The sequence below is a fragment of the Elgaria multicarinata genome, chromosome 7 (genome assembly GCF_023053635.1).
Source record: "Elgaria multicarinata webbii isolate HBS135686 ecotype San Diego chromosome 7, rElgMul1.1.pri, whole genome shotgun sequence".
Classification (NCBI taxonomy): Eukaryota; Metazoa; Chordata; class Lepidosauria; order Squamata; family Anguidae; genus Elgaria; species Elgaria multicarinata.
This window is the reverse complement of record NC_086177.1, coordinates 8,845,325-8,866,932: the sequence shown is the minus strand read 5'-3', so window position 1 is coordinate 8,866,932 and position 21,608 is coordinate 8,845,325. Positions and strand designations below refer to the sequence as shown.

The 21,608-nt window shown below is 41.3% G+C and overlaps 1 protein-coding gene across 3 annotated transcripts in view; it reads left to right on the top strand.

The window, feature by feature from the left end:
* Positions 1–20,349, top strand: part of TENT4A (terminal nucleotidyltransferase 4A) — a 34,379-nt gene extending 14,030 nt beyond the window's left edge. The window contains exons 5-12 of one of the 3 annotated variants that reach the window (XM_063130194.1): positions 4,000–4,107; positions 6,392–6,520; positions 9,776–9,989; positions 11,011–11,137; positions 13,380–13,480; positions 14,685–14,851; positions 16,195–16,353; positions 17,480–20,349. In XM_063130194.1, the coding sequence (XP_062986264.1) occupies positions 4,000–4,107; positions 6,392–6,520; positions 9,776–9,989; positions 11,011–11,137; positions 13,380–13,480; positions 14,685–14,851; positions 16,195–16,353; positions 17,480–17,662 (1,188 nt within the window). In that variant the 3' untranslated portion in view covers positions 17,663–20,349. Of the gene's footprint in view, positions 1–3,999; positions 4,108–6,391; positions 6,521–9,775; positions 9,990–11,010; positions 11,138–13,379; positions 13,481–14,684; positions 14,852–16,194; positions 16,354–17,476 lie in introns of all 3 variants that reach the window. The other 2 variants (XM_063130193.1, XM_063130196.1) reach the window with 2 other exon arrangements.
* Positions 20,350–21,608: the final 1,259 nt, after the last annotated feature.

The window sequence follows — 21,608 nt, the reverse complement described above, 5'->3', positions numbered from 1 at the left end:
AACGAGACATGACTGAGGAACACTTAAACACTGTGTATTCAGCCAATAATTTGAATTAAATATGATCCATTTTGCTACTTTTGATGGCTGAGAAATGTTAGATGTGGAGTTCAGTTTGTTTCAGTTAGCTCACATCTTTTATTTGAACACTGCATCAAGTAAAAAAAGTCTCCATCTACACAATAAAGTTTTGAAACCTCTCCGAAATTTCTCCAGCAGCCCTGCTGCTCCACGTGCACTGTTGACATCTTTCTTAATTCGCAGCACCTCCAAACAGTCATTTTCTTCTATAAAATTCTCTTTTAACTCTTATCTTTCATACTTCCCTAAAAAGCCATTTGGAGACTTCCCTTTAGTTTAGTTATCTCCACCATTGGACTTCTTACAAATTCTCAAAGTTGCCGTTTATTCCTGGTTTATAACTTGTTCATGAATACATTCTCCCTGGTTGCCTGCAGTTTTCATGTTCTCGGTTAATTCCTTATCTTATCTGTTAACATCAATTCCAAATTAGTTTATTTATTTATTTAATGCATTTCTATACCGCCCAATAGCCGAAGCTTTCTGGGCAGTTCACAACAATTAAAACCTATTCAAAGTATAAAACAGTATAAAAACATAATATAAAATACAATATAAAAGCACAACCAGGATAAAAACAGCAGCAGTGCAGAAATACAAATTTAAAATAAAGATTTAAAACAGCAAAGTTAAAATTAATTTATAGACTTAAAATACTGAGAGAATAAAAAGGTCTTCACCTGGCGTCTAAAAGAATATAATGTAGGTGCCAAGCGGAACCTCCTTAGGGAACTCATTCCACAGCCGGGGTGCCACAGCAGAGAAGGCCCTCCTCCTGGTAGCCACCTGCCTCACTTCATTTGGCAGGGGCTCTTGGAGAAGGACCCCTAAGGATGACCTTAGGGTCTGGACAGGTACATATGGGAGGAGGCGTTCCTTCAGATAGCCTGGTCCCAAGCCGTTTAGGGTTTTAAACGTTAATACCAGCACTTTGAATGAGGCTCGGACCTGGACTCATTATCTCATTATGCTCCAAACTATTTGGAATATAAATCTATCTGTAATCTAGATTTTCTTGATACCAACTCAAGGACCATGTGTGTGTGTCTTTGTTGTACTCTCAACTTTGCAGTTTGTTTTTTTGATTTTTAAGTCCCTGAGTTATGATCCTGACAACATTGACAAATGGTGGTATGTCTTTGCTGTCCCCAGATTTGCTGGCACTGCCATTTGAAGATTCCTCTTGGCACATGTTAGGCTGCTTTTAGCTTGTGAGTCATAGCCTCTGATGAGGACTTGCTTTACAGAAGTGTGCATCTAGCTTGGAGACTGCCTTTGTTTTAATGGTACCACTGAGGGTTCAGTTCTTGCTTTCTGATTAAAGAGCTAAATCTTTCCCATGTTAAATAGCTAAAATCACACATTTCTCTCTTACTTAAAATCTCTGGTTTAACTTGCTTCAAGAGTTCAAAGGTTCAACCAGTCACTTGAACTCTCAGTAAACAGATACATATGCTGTTTTTAGACTAGAGCGTTGCTGTAAATGATGATATGGTGTTTGACACCCTAATCTTAAATGCACTTGGAAATGAGTGCCATTGATGTGAATAGACCCATACCACTACCAGATCCCTAGTAATGGTTTCCATGTCCAAAATACCAAATCTTAAGAAACATAGTTGAATTTCCTACTTCTAGCAGGTGCTTCAACTCTCTTCCTGAATTTATATCAAAGACAGTGACCAAAAAGATATTAGAAGTCTTACCTAGACGCTTTGCATTGTCAGAGTGTGATGGATCTACAGAAGTTCTTTCTTTCTCTTCCCTCTTTGGCAGAAACAAAATAATTACTTTAAAAAAGCAAATTATATATGAAAATATGCATCTTCTACCTTTGTAACTCACAGTGAGAGTTTTAATGTAGCTTCTAACAACATAGGACAGTATCCAATTGTGCTGTTGTGCTCCCGTTCATCCCATTGTGCCAGCTGGACCTATTGCTAGCACAGCCAGGAGTCAGTGCATCCTAAAGCAACACCAGAAATGAGTGGAAACACTTGTTTCCCGGTTGGGACAGGTCAGTGAAGCTCTCTTCTGGGAGCTTCACTGACCTGCCCCATTCTGGAAATGAGCATTTCCACTCATTTCTAGTTATTGCAGAAAAACCGGCTAGATCCCTGATTCACTAATGACTGGTAGACAGGCGTAATAGGATACTGTCCTTATTTTTAGAAGTAACCTATTTTGAGCTAAAAACAACAAAACAAACACAGTGGCTCAGTTCCGACAAAACGTTAGTCAACGCAGTGTGAAAACTCCACTCAATGGTTGAGTTTTTAATAATAATAATACTACATAATAAAATGTATTTCTTATCTGCCTCTCCTCTTGGATTGAGGCGGGGAACAACATTAAATACAACATTAAATACTCCCTCCACAGCATGTTCGAACTCCACCATAGTGTGGCTGTGGGCTACTGTTGAGTTGAGTAAAATCCATTGCGATGTTTGGTTGACAGTTCCTCCACCGTCCTCCCCTGGTCCTTCCGATGGTATCCCATCAGCCATTGCTGCAAAAAAACAATCCCGTTGGCTGTCCGAGAGCAACACTTGCTCCCTTCACCACACTTGCCAGGGAACTCTGCAACCAGTGGGAAAAGTCAACTCAACACAATGGAAAACTCCGCAGAGCCCAACACACAACACAACAGTTGTGCAGGAACTCTCCTCTGCACAGCGTGGATATTCTACGTGGAGTGTTTTCCAAAAAAAACTCCACTGTTGCGTGGAGTTTTCCCACCAGACAACACATTTTTCAACGGTGGTGTAAAATCTCCACCGTGGAGTTCTAAAACCACCATTGAACTGAACATCAGAAGCATAATATTCAGCTGTAAGATTGAGGACCAAATCAAGCTGTATGCCTGCTAGGATGAAAACATTTTCGTCTGGCATCTAAAGGCCATGAAGGAAGGGGCCAATCTGATCTCCCAGGGGCAAACCGTTCTGCAGCCTGGGCAAAGAAGGCACTTCCCCAGGTCCTTGCCAAATATATTTCTGATAGTGGTGAAACACAGTGTAGAGTTGCCAAAACATCTGAACAGGCAGGGCCATGCAGGAGGAAACTCCTTCAAATAACCAGGTTCCAAGCAGTTTATGGCATTAACAAGAACCAGCCTTTTGAATTGGTCTCAGAAATGAACCAGAAGCCAGTGCAAATGGAATAGTAGTGGAATCATATACTCTACAAAACCAGCTCTGATTAGAACTCTAACTGCTGCATTTTGGACTAGCTGCATTTTGGACTAGTTCGACTTTCTAAAGGCCATGAAGAGCATGTTGTTGTCATGATTTAAGTAAGGAACAGATGCACACTGGCCATCTACTAAAATAAATAAATTTAAAAGTCAAGTTCTATGAAAAGCAGCCTTTAAATTTGACAGTGACCTGATCACCTGTCCTAGGTGAACACCTTAGTGGCAATCTGTTTAAGAGCTAGTACTGTGCTGTTTTCTAGCTTTAAAGTACTTGTAGCCCTTTCAAGTCTAAAGAATGACAACAAAGGTTGCATGTGTAGGTGCTATTTCACTGTGCTGTGTTAAATGCAGCAGCTATTAAGAAGGCTGCACACACAAGACTATAATTGCTGCACATTCAGGGTCAAAATAAGCACTTGGGCTGGCCAGAGATGTTGGCAGCAGCAACACTGGGATAGGAAAGGGAGGGAGGAGCAAATGCACATATGGGCAGGGCAAGGAATAGTCAGCTACACCCGAATGCTTATTTAGAATATTGATCAAGCTCATTGTGGAGTTAACCTTCGCTGGAGATCATGTATGCGCTAATGCAATGTTATACTGTCTTTATAAATCATGTTTGGATGTTTTAAATGACTTGATGAATTGATTGATTGACTACTAAAAATGGCAGGCTACCTGTTGATGTTGGTGGAATTACTAGTTTGACTACATTTGCAGGTGCCAATAATAAAGCTTACTGACCAGGAAACGGAAGTGAAAGTTGACATTAGTTTTAATGTGGAAACTGGTGTGAAGGCAGCTCGACTTATCAAAGACTACATGAAGGTACAGTCAACAACAATAAATACCATGTGATATATCCTGATCTTTCCACTGCTTTTAGAACTGGAATAATAGAATGCAACTGCCAGGAAATTATTGAATATAGCTATATGTTAAATGCGGCTTTGAACATAGCTATATCTTAAATGCAGTTTGATGAATTAGAAATACACCTCATAGTCCTGGTAGAAAATCCACAGGGATCGTCTGAGATCTCCCCCAATGTCTTATCACACCATTCCCAGCATTCTTTCATTACATTTATCAAAATAGAACAGTCCAGACAAGACCGAATGTATAATCAGTTAACCAAGCATTCTGTATCTTTTTGTCAGATCTTGTAGACACAAAAGTCCCCTTGGCTGATGACCAAGTGGCTGCTCTTATCCCCAAATCTGGAGCACGGAAAGGGGGTAGGGAATTCGTGGAAATAATGAAGCAGCATTGTGTTATGCTTATCGCCACCCTAGTGAGAGCTTCCACATTATAGGCATGGACACAACTATGGAACATCTCAACACATTGAAAAGAATGACAGAGTTCATGACAGACTATGGATTGCCTGCTCTTCTCTGCCAGGGCTATTGCCTCTTGGCTTGTTGTCTGCAGGAGCTTGTAGTTTGAGCACCTGGATATAAACCTACAAACCAAGTCTGACTTTTCCACCATGTCTTTCCAGCTCTTTATTAAATCCCTAATCTTAATCTCGGTAAAGATGAATAACAAAAAGCACTCTTTCTACCACACCTAAGAAGCAGCTGTCTAATCTTACACTTAAATATCTCACATCTTTTGTCCCAGAGGTACAAACTCTGACTACCACAACAATTGATCTTATAAATGCTTGTGGTCTGGCCCTTGCTTCACTGCCAAACCTTGTCCTCAAAAATCATTTGAGAAGACAAATCACTAGGAAAGCCTAGCGGCAAGGTGGATTCAGTTGTTCCAGGACGTCTGAGATTCATTGACTGTGGATTGGTGGCTGCTGGAAACAGTTCATTGCAGCTACTTCCTCAAACTGAGCTCCCTTCCTAGGGACAGTTCCCCCACCCCTTTCCCATGTTCTGGAATGTAGACAAATACTAAGTCTTGATTGTCATTAACACCTGATAGTTTTAGGAGCCATAGAACCTGTCCAGTTGTCAAAAGAACCTTTGTTATTTTCTCTCTTGTTTTCATGGCGCCAAAATAAAACAGATTGGGGAATGATTCTGGACCTCAAATTTCTGAGAAATTGCATTCCGCAAATTTTGAACTGAGGAAATAGGAAATGCCTTCCATCCAAGGGATTTGTTGATCACAATTGATCTGACTGTTAGAGCAGTATGACAATGGAATCAGTTACCTAGGGAGGCTGTGGGCTCTCCCACACTAGAGGCCTTCAAGAGGCTGCTGGACAACCATCGGTCAGGGATGCTTTAGGGTGGATTCCTGCATTGAGCAGGGGGTTGGACTTGATGGCCTTGTAGGCCCCTTCCAACTGTGCTATTCTATAATTCTATGATTCATTGAGGCATACCTACACTTCCCATCCTGTCAGTCTAATGACTGTTACTGAGGGTTCCCCCCCTCAGAAATAGGAAATAACAATACAGTGCCCTTCTTTTAAGTCTCTTTTCTACTCCCATGGTATTCACAAACAGAATAATATCTTTGTAGTGCACCTCAGGACAAAGGGGGATACACATCTATCCTTACCTGGACAGACTCCTCAGGTGCACTTCAGTGCCCAGACACATAAAATATGAGACACAAAATTTGTCTGTCTTGATCATCCTGACCAATCAAAACAAAATTACTATTTCTCAAATGTTAGTTTCTAATGAATAGAGATATGAGTTAACTTACTTAGTAGAAAAAGTTGCTTTCCTTTCTATTTGTTTGGATCGTTGGATAGAGATGTCACTGATTATAAAATCTCATCTAATGTTGGCATTCAACTTGAAACCAAGTCCCTGCTGTCAAACCCAGAAATCTAGTATTAGGCCCAGGAATCTAGATTGAATAAACTTGTACATGGTCGCACTTTCCCCCCATTTAGTGATTCTGTTCAAAGAATATCACATGAAGCAGTTCACAATGAGCTTGGTTATCATGATAACCAAGGATAAGGAAGAAATGTTAGCTCATTCACACAACCAACGTCCTGTTAGGTATTGTGTGGCCAAGATATATTGGCTTTTTACTTCATGTTTTGATACGTTATGAATTCCTTTATGCTTCACAATAAATCTTAACCTTTCTTCTAGAATTTGTCATATAGAAACTAACTCTTTTTCATTTGCAGAAATACTCGTTGCTGCCTTACTTGATTTTAGTATTAAAACAGTTCCTCCTTCAAAGGGATTTGAATGAAGTTTTTACTGGTGGAATTAGCTCCTACAGCCTAATTTTAATGGCAATTAGCTTCTTACAGGTATGTCCTTTCACAATTTTTCTGAGAATTCTTTACAAACTAGCTTGTTTGTCTGCTTCAGCAATGATATGTTTCAGTGCCAGCTGTATCATCTTTGTTTATATATCCTATTGCTTAGCAACATTCAGTTCTTATCATCGAACTTCTGCTGCTTATCAAACACTAAGTTCTTCCCATGAAACCTCAAACATTAGCAAAGATTAGCAAAAACTCTTTGATGTACCTACTATGCGGCAGTGAGGATGGTAAAAAAAAAATCCTGCTTTGCATCTGTTATCTCGTCCTCGAAAGGCCGTCCAGCAGAATTATTCTGAGTGATTAAGAGCCTCCTGGGACCAGGCTCAGGTTTAGAGAAACCAGTCATTTGCTGTAATCAATTTGCTAGGCACTTCGAGGAGAAAGTTGTTGAACTTGATGCCACAGTTATCGCAGAGCCTAGGGAGGTGTCCAGTGCCCCGTCTGGTCATGTTTCCTGGGATAAGTTTCAGGTGTTACAGCCTGATGATGTGGACAAGACACTTGAATCAGTCCGTCCCACCACTTGTAAGCCTGATCCTTGCCCATCTTGGCTAATATGATCTAGCAGAGGTGGATTGTTTGGGTGGGTCCAGAGGTTGGTAAATGTCTCACTCTGTCAGGGAGCGGTGCCTGCTGCCTTGAAAGAGACTGTAGTGTGCCCTCTTCTGAAGAGGAACTCCTTGGACCCAGAGGTATGTGAGAACTGCCGCCCCTTCGCCAATATCCCCTTTTTGGGTAAGGTGCTTGAGCGTGTAGTGGCTGGGCAGCTTCAGACATTCTTGGAAGAAATGGATTATCTGGACCCATTTCAGTCTGGTTTCAGGCCAGGGCACGGCACTGAAAACAGCCTTGGTTGCTCTCACCAACAACCTACTCCGGGTGAAAGACAGTGGGAGTGCTACCCTGTTGATCTTTCTGGATCTCTCAGCGGCTTTTGATACCAATGATCGTGGTATCTTACTGGATTGGCTCTGTGAGATGGGAGTAGGAGGCACTGTGTTACAGTGGTTCTGCTCCTACTTGTGGGACCCATTCCAGAGAGTGGTATTGGGGGATTCCTGTTCCACCCCATAGCTATTGAGCTGTGGGGTGCCACAGGGCTCTGTTCTATCTCCCATGCTGTTCAACATCTATATGAAGCAGCAGGGAGAGGTCATTAGGGGGGTTGGGGTTGGGTGCCATCGGTATACTGATGATACTCAGCTCTATTTCTCCTTGTCATCGAAGTCAGCTGGAGCAGTGAAAGTGCTGGACTAGTACCTGGAGACTGTAATGGGCTAGATGAGGGCTAATAAACAGAAGCTTAATTCTGATAAGACTGAATCTTTGTTGGTTAATGGTTCTGAGCCCAGGAATTGCGTAAGCAACCTGTTTTGCATGGGGTTGCACTCCCTCTGAAGGAGCAGGTGCATAGTTTGGGAGTACTCTTAGATCCATTCTTGTCACTGGAGGCCCAGGTGGACTCTGTGGCCCAGAGTACTTAGGGTCAGTTTCGGCTAATCTGCCAGCTACAGCCTTTCCTAGACAAGGATAACCTAGCCACACTAGTCCATGTGCTGGTAACTTCCCGATTAGTCTACTACAATGCACTTTATGAGGGGCTGCCCTTGAAGATGACTGAGAAGTTGCAGCTAGTGTAAAATGCAGCAGCTAGCCTGCTGACTGGAACATTTCATAGAAACCATATAACAACAGTCTTAAAGGAATTGCACTCGCTACAATACGTTTCCAGTTGGAATTCAAGGTGTTGGTAATGATGTTTAAAGCCCTAAATGGCTTGGGACCTCGATACTTGAGGAAGCGCCTCTCCCTGTATCTGCCTGCCTGAGACCTGAGATCTGTTTGAGGAGCCCTTCCCCATGCCCCACCAACCCGAGATATTCGCTATAGTGGGACATGGGAGAGGGCTTTCTCTGTTGTGGAATGCCCTCCCCTGGAGGGCTTCATTTTGGTGCCAGGTTAAGACGTGGCTTTTTAACAGAGCTTTTGATGGCTAAATCCACTAGGCTGCGCACTGTCTTGTTTTAATTGGATTTTACTGTTTTAAAATTTCATAATCGGTTTTAATATATTAATGGTTTAAGTTGTTTTAGAATTGTATATTTATTCTATTTTATATGTATGATTTTATCTGTACGCCGCACTGAGATCCTTGTGATATAGGGCAGGATATAATAACTAAACATGCCATGCATTGTCACATGCCACGCTCTGCCTTAGCATTTTATAGATGGATAGGTAGAGAAATACTAATTGGAGATAAGCTATTCCTGTTTATTTATACATGCGTGATTATTTCGCTTCTTAGGTGTTTTGTATCAGCTAGTTTTCCCAGTGTAGTCTAGTCTTGCTTTAGTCTTCTGTAAAGCAACAAAAGAGTATATGGAAATGGGGACAATATAATAGAATCAATGTGTAGGGTGGGCTGAAGAGCAAGATCCTTTATAAACCTCTCTGCCAACCTTGTGCGGATGTTTAAGGGTAGAATTCATGTAGTTCTATAATGTTTCCTCTATGCTACCAAGTACTATCTAAATTTTCACGTATCAGTGATTGAGCTGTTTGTATTTTGCATGACATGTTCCCTATGAATGAATTGATGTAATTCAGTGAACTGGACTGCCTATAATTATTCAGTAAACTGGACTGAATAATTCAGTAAACAGTCCGGTTTATTCAGTAAACTGGACTGCCTATAATTATATTGTATACTTACAATTAATTGTGGCATACCATTTTGGGAGAGTCTCCTCTCTTGAAAAGCTCATCTTTCACTTATACCTCCAAAGCATCTTTGAAACTATTTGTTAAAAAATTCTGCGAAAACATATACCTATATAAATGAAAGTTTATTATCACATATGCTACCTTGGTATTACATTGGTATAGCTGTATCCTTTTGGATATACATTTAACAGACACAGCATAATATCTGCTGTTCCATCTTCTCTTTCCAGGCTTAGAAAGCTCTACTTCCTTAAGAAACTGGAAAGCAGAGCCTTAGTCAAATTCATGTAGGGGGACATGCAATTTCCTAGAAAAGTCATACTACATCATTCTGTGCTCTGACAGCTGGTGTCATTTTTGTATTGTGGGAAAAAGCTGTTAAGGAAGATACAATTATTTTTGGGTGGTGCTAGTTCTAACCCATTTCTGTATTTTATTATAAAGCTAATAAAAATATAAATGACCTTCCCCCAAACAAAATAAAAGCCTCTTTCTGATTAATTTTTGTAGCTGCACCCAAGAATTGATGACAGGAGACTGGATGAAAACCTTGGAATGCTTCTAATTGAATTTTTTGAACTCTATGGAAGAAATTTTAATTATCTGAAAACTGGTATTAGAATAAAAAATGGAGGTGCCTATATTGCCAAAGAAGAAATCATGAAAGCCATGACAAATGGATATCGACCATCCATGTTATGTATTGAAGATCCTCTTCTGCCTGGTGAGATGGCACAAGCTGTTTTATATTTTTTCATTAAAAATACTTACTTAGCACAGAGCTCAAAGGTATCTGAAGAAGCCTTGCAGAGGGTATTCTTAGTGTTTGCTTTATGTAACTAATTATCCCGAAGTAATCCCTTAACCTCACCTCTACAATCAAGATTTTTGTGTGGTGTTCTTTTCCCTATGTCTATTGTGGGCACTGTGTTAGATTTAGGAATGCTCGTTGGATACTGTGTATTTGCTTTTTTTAAAAACTGTATTGTTACTGCTTTCTATCTGAATCATGACTTTTCAGTAGCTTGTTCCTTGAGCAGCTTCACAAAGTTGTAGTATGAGCTAGTACAATTACACAGGAATTGCTTATATCAGTGGGATACAGAACAAAAAAGCACAATTAAGGGATGGCAAGCAAGTGTGGCCCCTCTTTGTCACATTAGGGGAATGTGTTCTCAAGGCTTGAAATTGTTTTCCTTGGCATACAGTAATCCTCAATTGAAGGAGGAAGTGGTCAGCCATGAATGTGGCATGTGTCCTATAAATGATGTTCAGGTTTGTCCTCCAATAAGCTGCCATAGAGACTACTGCTTAGTAACCCTGAGCTTTCAAGTTTAGTAAAGTAAGAAAGAACAAAAATAATGTGGCTGATATTGCTCATTCTTCTTTTAGTTATAAAAGCAAGCAATAAATGGAAAAAGGAGGGGCTGGAACATAGATAACGGTAGACAGGATCCTGCAAAATGCAATTACTTTCAAAAGTGTACCTGCATTGGTCACCAGCACAGTCTTATCAAACAGCAGATGGATTAATGAAGGCCAAGTACCAATCTATACACATGCAAGATGTGGCTTATGCGTAAGGAGTAAACACCTCCCCAAGCAACTGTATGTTTTAGGGTTTCAAGGGTTAAATGTAGGGGCCAAGGCAATATAAACCAAAAAGTGTGTGATAATCATCAGCTGCCAAAGTGATAAATGGATGAAAGTGAACTTTATTTAAATTTTAAATTTAATCGTTACAGGCAACGATGTTGGAAGAAGTTGTTACGGTGCCATGCAAGTAAAGCAAGTTTTTGATTATGCCTACATTGTTCTAAGCCACGCAGTATCACCACTTGCACGATCATATCCCAATAGAGATTCAGAAAGGTAAGCAATTTGTCAGTGTATTAATTGCATCGGCAGCTTCTGTAAATCCCAACTTTAATTATGTGTTTTTATTTTATTTATTACATTTCTATATCACCCAATAGCCAAAGTTAAATTTTGCACAATTGTTCCACTTTCATAACAAATAGTGTCATCATGATACAGTATTGTATCCAAAGAACTTTGCTTTAAAAGCCTTCCTGAACCCTCCCATATTGGTTAATTTCTGACCAGTCTCTAAGATTCCATCCTCGGGCACGGTGCTGGCGTGTATGGTGGCATCTCAGCTTCATGGATTTCTGAATGAGGCAGGTTATCTGGATTTATTCCAGTCTGGCTTCAGACCTGGTTATGGAACAGACTGCTTTGCTTGTCTTGGTGATCAATTTATGACAGGAACTTTTATGTGTGTTCCTGTTGGTTCTGGTGGACATCTTAGGAGCTTTCAGTACCATCAACCATGATTTCCTTCTGAGGTGCCTGCCAGGGATTGGACTTGGAGGCGTTGTTTTCAGTGACTCAAGTCCTTCAAAACGAAGTGGTGTCAGAAGATTGCAGTCTTCTGACCATTGTGTCCATTGGCCTGTGGTGTTACTCAGATTCCATCTTGTCCACCATGCTATTTAACATATACATGAAACTGCTGAGAGAGGTTGTTCGGAATATTGGAATTCAGTGGCACCAGTATGCTGATGACATCCAACTCTATCTCACCTTTCCATCTAAATCCAAGTAAACTATTCTTGTTCTAAATCATGTCAATAACCATTGGATGAGGGTGAATAAGTTGAAGGTTTAAACAAAGGTTTAGTCAGAAGACAGATCGGGGAATAGGAATTAGGGGTGTGCTCCACTCTGTTACAGATCCCCGGATCCGAAGTGGAGCAGGCCAATCCAGACCTCCGAAGCCCGGTTCCGGTTCTGGATCGGATCGGGGGAGGTCTGAATCGGTCTGAAGCTTCGGAGCCAGGTAAGTGGGGAGGGGAGCTTACCTGGCTCCATCGCCGCAGTCCATGCAGCAATGGAGCCAGGGAAGGGGGGAGGGGGCTTACCTGGCTCTATCATGGTCCGGGCGGCGGCTTCAACTGATGCCCAGGCCTAAGGCTGGAAATAGGCCGCGGAAATAGGACAATGGAGTCAGGTAAGTGGGAGTGGAGGGCTTACCTGGCTCCACCGCTGCTGTCCGGGCGGCAACAGCAGCACAGCCAGGTAAGTGGGGAAAGGAGGCTTACCTGGCTCCGCGGTCTGTGCGGCGGCGGCAGACGGCAGGGCCTGGTAACGGGGAAGGGGGGCTTATTCGTCCCCCATTTTGTCCCCATTTACCTGCCTCTGCCGCCCGCCGTGGAGGTAAGTAAGTGGGGAAGGGGGGGCAAAATGGTGTCCGAATATCGATCCGGACCTCCGGGTCTCGCTCCGGTTCTGGAGCGGAGCGGATCGGGGGAGGTCCGGATCGACCCGAACTGGTTCGGGGGCCCTGTGCACAGCCCTAATAGGAATTCAACCTGTGCTAGACGGGCTACATTTCCTTCACGGTTTGCATGCATTCCTGGATTCAAAGCTGAAGTGGGATGCCCAGGTTCTGGTCGTGGTCAGGAATGCATTTGAACCTCTGAGGCTAGTGTGCCAACTGTATCCCTTCCTGGAGATATCTGATCTGGCCATGGTGACTCATGCCTTAGTTCTATCCCAAGCAAAGGCATTTTTATCCAGGGAGGCTTTTGGCAGGACAGTTGATCTGCTGCTGTAAAGGGGTTTTAACTGGTTGGGTACTGTCAGTTTCTTTTATTGCTATGTTTTTAATTGTGTTTTTAATGTATTTTTGTTGTTGCATTATATTTTAATTAAGATTTTGTTTTTAATCTGTATTTTATTGTTAGCTGTCTTAAGTGCCATTTTTGGCAGAAAGGCGTGATATACATTTAATTTTAAACTGCATAACTAGCTTAATGTTTCCCGCGAAGCTATCCTTTCTTTCACATTATCCCGTGTGTGTGTGTGTGTGTGAAACAGCTTTTCTATTCTGCATTACAAATAGCATTTTGAAATCCTTTTGAAGCTTGTAATGAATCACTGTGGAAATGGGCAGTTGGAAACTACCATTGAATGTGTGCAAGTCCTTCTGCTTATTTAAAAAGCCTTCTTGATTGCAGTCTTCTATCCATAAATGAGGATAACTCAGGCTAAAAAAAAAAAAAAAATCAGTGTTGTGCCTAGAATTGTTACGTGTCAACATTTCTTCCAGTACTTTAGGAAGAATAATTAAGGTGACACAGGAAGTGATTGATTACAGAGCTTGGATTAAGACGAAATGGGGAAGCAAAGCTAACTTGCCATCTGGTCTTGGTGAGTAAAACTCTATAGCTTTAAGTGAATTCTCTGATTTTTCTTACACAGTGGCTCAACTCAGACATAGTACCAGCCATAGTTTAGGGCAGCTTGTCAGTTTTTATCATCTGCTCAGGATTCGTGTCTTCAGATACTCCAGTATCCAGATGCAGAGCAATAGTCATAATTAGGGTTCATTGATTCAGACATCATGCCAGTCCACTGTTTGCATAAGCCATGTTTTCTGATTTGGGTTTGTCAACCCATTACAAACCGTGGTTTTTCAGTTCAGTCATCTCATCAAACGATAGCTAAACATCCATAACCATAGTTTGATGTGGTGTCTGACTTGAGCCTGTGAGTCAGTGCTAAATGGAGTCTTGCAAAGGTACAACGTGTTCAGAGGAGGGCAAACAGGATGATCAGGGGTCTGGAAACAAAGCCCTATGAAGAGAGAAGAACTGAAAGAACTGGGCATGTTTAGCCTGGAGAAGAGAAGATTGAGGGGAGACATGAGAGCACTCTTCAAGGACTTGAAAGGTTGTCACACAGAGGAGGGCCAGAATCTCTTCTCGATCCTCCCAGAGCACAGGACACGGAATAACGGGCTCAAGTTAAAGGAAGCCAGATTCCAGCTGGACATCAGGAAAAACTTCCTGACTGTTAGAGCAGTATGACAATGGAATCAGTTACCTAGGGAGGTTGTGGGCTCTCCTACACTAGAGGCCTTCAAGAGGCAGCTGGACAAGCATCTGTCAGGGATGCTTTAGGGTGGATTCCTGCATTGAGCAGGGGGTTGGACTTGATGGCCTTGTAGGCCCCTTCCAACTGTGCTATTCTATAATTCTATGATTCATTGAGGCATACCTACACTTCCCATCCTATCAGTCTAATGACTGTTACTGAGGGTTCCCCCCCTCAGTAACGCTATTTTAACGCTATTTTACTGTGGCCTTCCCATGATGTGGGCTCTCCCACACTAGAGGCCTTCAAGAGGCAGCTGGACAACCATCTGTCAGGGATGCTTTAGGGTGGATTCCTGCATTGAGCAGGGGGTTGGACTCGATGGCCATGTAGGCCCCTTCCAACTCTGCTATTCTATGATTCTATGATAATGATGTAATATTGCTTGTCTAAAATTGAGGAATTGCGGTGAGATATTTTAATGTGAAAAGTGATGCATTTTCATACAAATCTAACTGATAGTTCTATATGCTAACAGATATTCAAACGAAAGAGAGAGAACCAATTTCTCCATGCAGTGTAACCCAGAACGGAGATGCTGAATTGCTATATAACCAACCTTTAGCTTTGTCATTTACTGGTGCACAACAGTTGTCGTCAGGCTCGTCTGCCTCTTCTGTGTCGTCTCTTTCTGGGAGTGATATTGTAAGTCTCATTTTATTCCCTTCCAAGCTGTTTTTTATTTATCTACTTGTTGGCTTAATGTAACTCAGTAGGAGTATAAAGATTACAATTTGCAATTGCAATAGCACTTCTGTAACATTCACACAACTGAAACTAACTACAATTCATCTTTTTCCTATTTATTGGCTTTCTCTAAAATTTTATAATTTTAAATACTATTATCTCTAGTAACTTAAAATACCTATGTACCACCCATAAGTGAATCATAAAGAAATTGGGTTTTAAATATTTTAATTAACGCTAATTGATTTTTCAGCTATTTTTAAAAATATCCACACAGTAGCACATAAATGAAATAGCATTCTAGCACTAATTTTTTTAAAAAATTAAATACCTTGTTGCCTTGCCAATTCTCTACTCTTTAAGATCATGTTTATTTTTAGTCCTACATTGTTTTAATTTTTTATTAAAAAGATTTTTTACAAGTTCTGATAGATAGAGATAAAATTGTACCTTCCTGCCCCCAGTTTGGATGGAACATTATTTATTTATTTATTTATTTTATTATATTTCTATACTGCCCAATAGCCGGAGCTCTCTGGGCGGTTCACAACATAGCAGTTTGTACATGCCCCCCCCCCCCCCAAATGCTATACGCCTTGAAGTCTGTTGCAATTCTTCTTGTAACTAATAGCAGAAAAGCAATAATAGGGTAGGATTAGAAGATGCATGTCTGCAAGCACCATTAGACTGATTTATTTTCATGGTATAGGACTGCAATGTACAGAAACAGAACACAGCTATTATTCTCAACTTGCTTTGACTGCTCCTGCTCCAGAGATACATTTTCTGTGGCAAGTGTTCAGTGCAGTATCATCCTGCTTCAAGCAGAAAAGTGCCTCCCGCACCTAGGTTTGGGCCATTCAAATAGTAATCTTTTAAAAATATCTATAAATTGCTTATTTGATTCCCAAAATGTACAGGACAAATCTATATTTTGCAGAGACATGCATGATGTCATGTCCTGGAGGAGAAACAGATCATAGCCTACAATTGCTGGATTATATCTGGGCCTTTCCCAAGGCATGTTTGCCTTTATTAAATAAGATTCCTTGCTCTCAAAAGGTAGCGCACAGGTGGGTTGTTGGGAATGACACAAAACTTTTTTGGAGACTTCAGATCTTAAGTTCTTGACAGAAGACTAAGAGGCAGCTTTCTGGTATGATATTTCTGATCTACTGATACTTATTGTGTCAGTACTGGTTGTGTGTGGCTCTGTTTAAATGAGTAGTCGGCACGTGTTTTTCTTTTTTAAAAACAACAACACCATCAAACCTTCCATTCCCCCTTTTCTGTGTCACAAGGATTCAGATACTCCGCCTTGCACAACTCCTAGCGTGTACCACTTCAATCTGCAAGCACCATCTCAGCTTACAGCTGGCTTACCACCAGCGTTGCCTATGCCAAGTGATAAAACTCAGCCTGTACCTGCAAGAACATTGATTATGGCAACTAATAATCAGGTATGTGCTGTGTGATGGGAGTTATCCATTAGCTGAATAGTAGCCATAGGCTACTTGGCTTATTGTTTTATTTATGACAATGATTGTTATCTTTCTAAGGCACTTTACCAGTAACATACCAAAAAGCAATATTATCATATAAAAAGTAATTAGGATCCTTCCCATAGGGCAGTTGGTGGTAAATGGTGCTGTGTGGGGAGGGGAGGGTCCAGCTGGAATAGCAGGCCTTGCATGCCTCCTCCTCTGTCCTGGAATCCTTCCAAAAGATGGCCCAGTGTGTCAAGGTCCAGCAGGAATACACCCTCATGTCTTCCTCACCTGTCTCCCTCTCTCCTGGAATCTTTCCCACACCACAATGTAGAATAATTTACTACACTTAGGGCACAATCCCATGCATATTTAGACAGAAAATAGTTCCACAACGCCCAGCGTGCTGAAAGTGGTAGGATTTTTTTTCTGCATAGAATTGCACCCTAAATTAGAAAACATCTGAGTTGGATTTTCTTGAAGCATTTTGTTTGCATCTCAGTGTCTGGATGCAGAGTGTCTTTTTCACACTTTAAAAAACATATATTGGGAAACCACTGTATAGGTCTATCTTTATGGAATTGCTAGGAGGCAAATTTGGTGAAAGGATATGGTAAATTTGTAGTTTAATGCCTTAATGGCTTGGGACCGCAATATCTGATGGAACACCTCTCCCGACATGAACCTACCCATACACTGTGCTCAACATCTAAGGTCCTCCTCCGAGTGCCTACTCTGAGGATGGCAACAAGGGAGAGGGCCTTCTCGGAGGTGCCCCCCGACTGTGGAATGATCTCCCCGATGAGGCTTGCCTGGCACCAACATTATCTTTTTGGCGCCAGGTCAAGACTTTTCTCTTCTCCCAGGCATTTTAACAGCATTTAACAACGTTAAGTTTGTTTTTAATGGACCCCAGAATTGTTGTTTTTAAATGGATACTGTTGTTTTTATACTGTTTTTATTTTTTTGATGGTTTTTAAATTTTTAATGTTTACCATTTTTAACTATTGTAAACCGCCCAGAGAGCTTCGGCTGTGGGGCGGTATATAAATGTAATAATAAATACATTAATTTTAAACATTTCCTATGTTTCTAGCAGCACAATGGAATGAAGTTTACCGTGAAAGGAGCTCATATTCATAATCCAGGCAGTGGATACAATTGTGCCAGTAACGGAGCGATGAGGCAGCCAGTTGGCAACCGAGGGCACCACCAACATAACCGTAATATCTGGAGAAGAAAGAAGTATAGAGACAGTTTCCCTATTAGCCTTAGCAGATAATGGCCAGCTTCAGGGTGTCCACTTTAGACTCATGCAGTGTGTGACACTAGTCTGGGGGGACTTGAGACCAGCACTGAGCGCATCAGTTTGTGGATGTTGCCAAATATCTGCATCCAACCTTTGCATGTTTCTCTGTGTGGTGGTGGAGTCCATCTTAAAAGAAATAATTGTGCTTATCTGTGAAGCCTTATTAAATGTGGAAGTTTGTCTTCTGCCTATCCATGATTACTTCAGTGCCGAAGCAGCTCTGGCAGGAATATTGCGAGGACCATAAATGCTGTGGCACTTTGCTGTAGCTGCATTTGTTTATTATGGGTTGTTTTGTTTTCGTCAGAAAAGTAATGGATGGTTTGGACTTTATTTTCTGTTGCGGAAAATCTTTGTGACTTTGCTCACTGCCTTCCCATTTCTTGTTTAACTTTTTTGTTGCCTTACTCATATCAAACATAACTTTTGTGCAATAACTCAGAATGTTTTAATCATATTTTCATGTAAATTATATTTAAGGGATGGGAGGGTATGTATATTTTTGTTGTTTTTTGCTTTTACAGATCCTTTCCCAGGATGCATTTTCTAAGTTGGGTTAATGATTCTGGTGGGTTATGTGAGCTAAGTATTCAACGCATCACATTGATAATATTGGAGGCTTCTTGATTTGAAATGAAACTGCTGATCTGGCTTAAATATTTATAGAAAGTATTGAGCTACAAGGCATTTTTACCCTTCCATTTAGCTCACTAGTCTGGCATGAAACACTAATTTAATTTTTGGCTAATGGGTTAGGGCACAATCCATGCTTTTGTACAGCTCACATTCATTTCAATGGGGATCATGCAGGAGAATTTGAACCTTCAATTTATTCTTTACAACTGGACGAAGATCAGCTTAAAAATCCAATGTGTTACGGTAAAGATGGATTATTTTTACTTCTAAATTGCAAACTACAAATGCTTTTCATTAGTTTTATTTTACCCTCCTGCTTGGGTCCAAGCATTGTTGCTGAATAAAATATCCAACTTAAGGAATGTGGAGAAAGGAATGTATATTGATTCCATTAAGGAATCTGATTAGCAGTGTGCATTAGTTCTGTTAAGAGCAACTACCTGAAATGTACCTTTTGGCTTCTCTATGCCTTTTTTTTTAAAGTATCGGTCTGTTGTCTTGTAAAAGAGCACAGTCCAGTGCTACACACACAATCCATGTGGCAGGCAGTTGATTTTGATGCATACAGGTACTATGCAAGTGTGTATCACCATGGCAACCTCTGTTACTTTTTTAAAGCAAGAAAATACACATCCTGCCTAGCCCAGAGTTTTTAAAAAGCACCATGTTCTCAATGTCACTAGCTGCATTTTTCATGTTCTCTTTTTCCTTTTTTTTAAAAAATGAGTTCTTAAATTTTCTAAGCACCGTGCTAGTAGTTCTGCTTGAAGAGGGAACGTAGAAAGAAACCTGCCGCTGTGACATCTTCATGATAAACAGAAGCGAATATTCCTAAAACTGATATTTGAATGTTTGACACAGAATGAGTCTTCTAATAGTAAGCTTTAATATCTGCAACTTTGCCTTGGAAACTGTTGTGGCACACATAAAAGAAACCTGTCAAAAGTAACGCAAGGCCTTTGGGTAGTGAAAGGAGCGCAACATTCCAAAGTAGAGTAGCACACTGTTTTTTCCCCTGCAGTTCATCTTGATCCAGAGCTAACCACAAATGCAACTTTTAATTCTTTACCTATCATTAATGTATTAGTATTGATTGTAAGCTACTCCAAAAGACGGGCATAAAGTTATGACTTACTGTACCAGTGTCTGTTGGAGAAAATGTGTAGTTTGCAAGCATAGAACGAACATGAATAAGGCAGAGGCTTTGAAAATGTGCACGGTGGCGACTGGGCAGCCTTTCAGCTGGAAATAAGCACTCAGTATAGTTAGTCATATGCCACACGCTACTAATTCCTCTGGGAGCAACTCTTGAACTCTGGGGCCAGGGATGCTCCCATTGTAGCCTTTTAAGCCCCACCCCCTCCGAAGATGAGCCTGAATGTTCTTGAGCCCAAACCAGCGTTTCATGCCGTGAAAGGGGTCGAAACCAGAAGGTTGTGTGCCCCTTCTTCTCATACCCGAGCAGAAGTACACAGGGCTCTTTGGGTTCTTGCTCTGAATGATAATAGCTGTTGCTCTGGGTAAATGATGATTTTACAATTAATAAGTAAATAATTGGATTTTGAATTCGTAAAATCTCAGCCCTGCTTGATATTGGATATGTATCTTTGTTTTGACTATTTTTTTTTAACCCTGTGAAAGTCTTTTAATAGATGCTGGTACAGTAAGGGTTCTAAACTTGAATAAACCTGTATTCAAGGGCTGATTTTCAACGTATACTAACTCTTACGTGCTAGCAATATTGATTATGAACGTACATTATGGAAACCTCAGTGTCCTGAACAGTGTCCATTTAAAAGCAGGGATAGGCTTAAGAGAAGCAGATATCATGTTCCATTTCAGTCATGGTGAACCAATAAATTGCACTGGCTACCACACTGGTTATGTTCTATGCCGCTGTGGATAGCTAATTAAAATATCATGTTCAGATTCTTTTTGTGTGTATAACAATGTGGGAAGCTAAAATACATATTTTTATGTGAAGTTTTGTATTCTTTGATTTTTAATAAATTTTCAAGGCCAGATATGTTTATGGTGTAACTTTCTTAATCCTTCACTGTGAACTGTATCCTTCGTTGTTTTATCACAATGCTATTTTATTATTAGACCAACAGTCCATCTGGTTAAGCATTGTCTGATTGTTCTCAGCATCTAGTATTCAGAGGCATATTGTCTTTAAAACTAGAGGCTCGATCTAGCTATATGGCTAATAGTTGTGGTCAAATTTATCATTAATTTGTGTGCAAAACTGATGGCTATCTACTCTTGCAGCAATGAAATACATACTTTAGCTAGCTGCTTGTGTGGGTAAGGGATCTTTCTGCCTCTCTCTAGCAAAAAAGATGTGTAACATCTGTCAAGTGTTTCTTGACAGCATATGAAATGGAGGCGCTCTTGAAAGAGAAATACATGTGTGGTGCTGCCATCCAGTCAGCCCAGCAGGGCTCCTGTGTCTTGGAAGAGTAGGTCCACAGGCATGAAGGTAACAAGGACAGTATTGTTTATATGACACCAGCACCAAGTTAAGTGCAACTTTCCTTTGTTGCGTAATGATCTGTCATGGAGCATGCAAGATATAGGAGCCTGCCTGGAGCAAGTAGTCAACAACCACATGGAAGAACAGTTGGAAGCATCCTACCAGGATTACCCTTCCTCGTGGTGTGGGCAGAAGTGGATGCAGCTGGGTTTCTGCACCTGTGGGAGGGTGGCCCAGCAAAGGGAGTCACCAAGAATAATTAGCAACTAGGTAGCAGTTGGAGCACCCGGTCTCTGAACCTGTATGCAATGTAACTCTGGGGAGGACAGGAGGAGTAGTGCCACCTGAGTGCTTGTCAGGGTCCGGGGCGTGGGCGGCAAGGCCTCAGCACAGGAATGGACAGGGAACCAGCAAACAGAGTCCATGCAAAAGGCTGGGTCAGGCAAGGTCTGGAATCGCAGGAAGTCAGGCACAGGAGACTGTTACTGTGGCAAAGGCTGGAGTATAGCCCTTTCCTGGCTGCTCCCAGGTGGTCTGCATCAGCCCATCTGGGAGTGCTTACTGATATGGGCCTGGGTCCTGCAACTACTCTGCAGCCGGCAAGGTGCACTGCGGCCACCAGGTGGTGCTGCAGGACAGAACCTGACAGTGCCACGCTCCACTGCTCATACTTCAGTCTTTCCCCTGTTCCCAGTTGTTGGGAGTGGAGTGGGGATTGTTACTTGGGGATTGTGGCTGGAGTCCTGAGGCAGGATATCTGTTAGGGTGGAAGAAGCAGAAGTGTTAGCAAGGTCCACAAATTGCAGT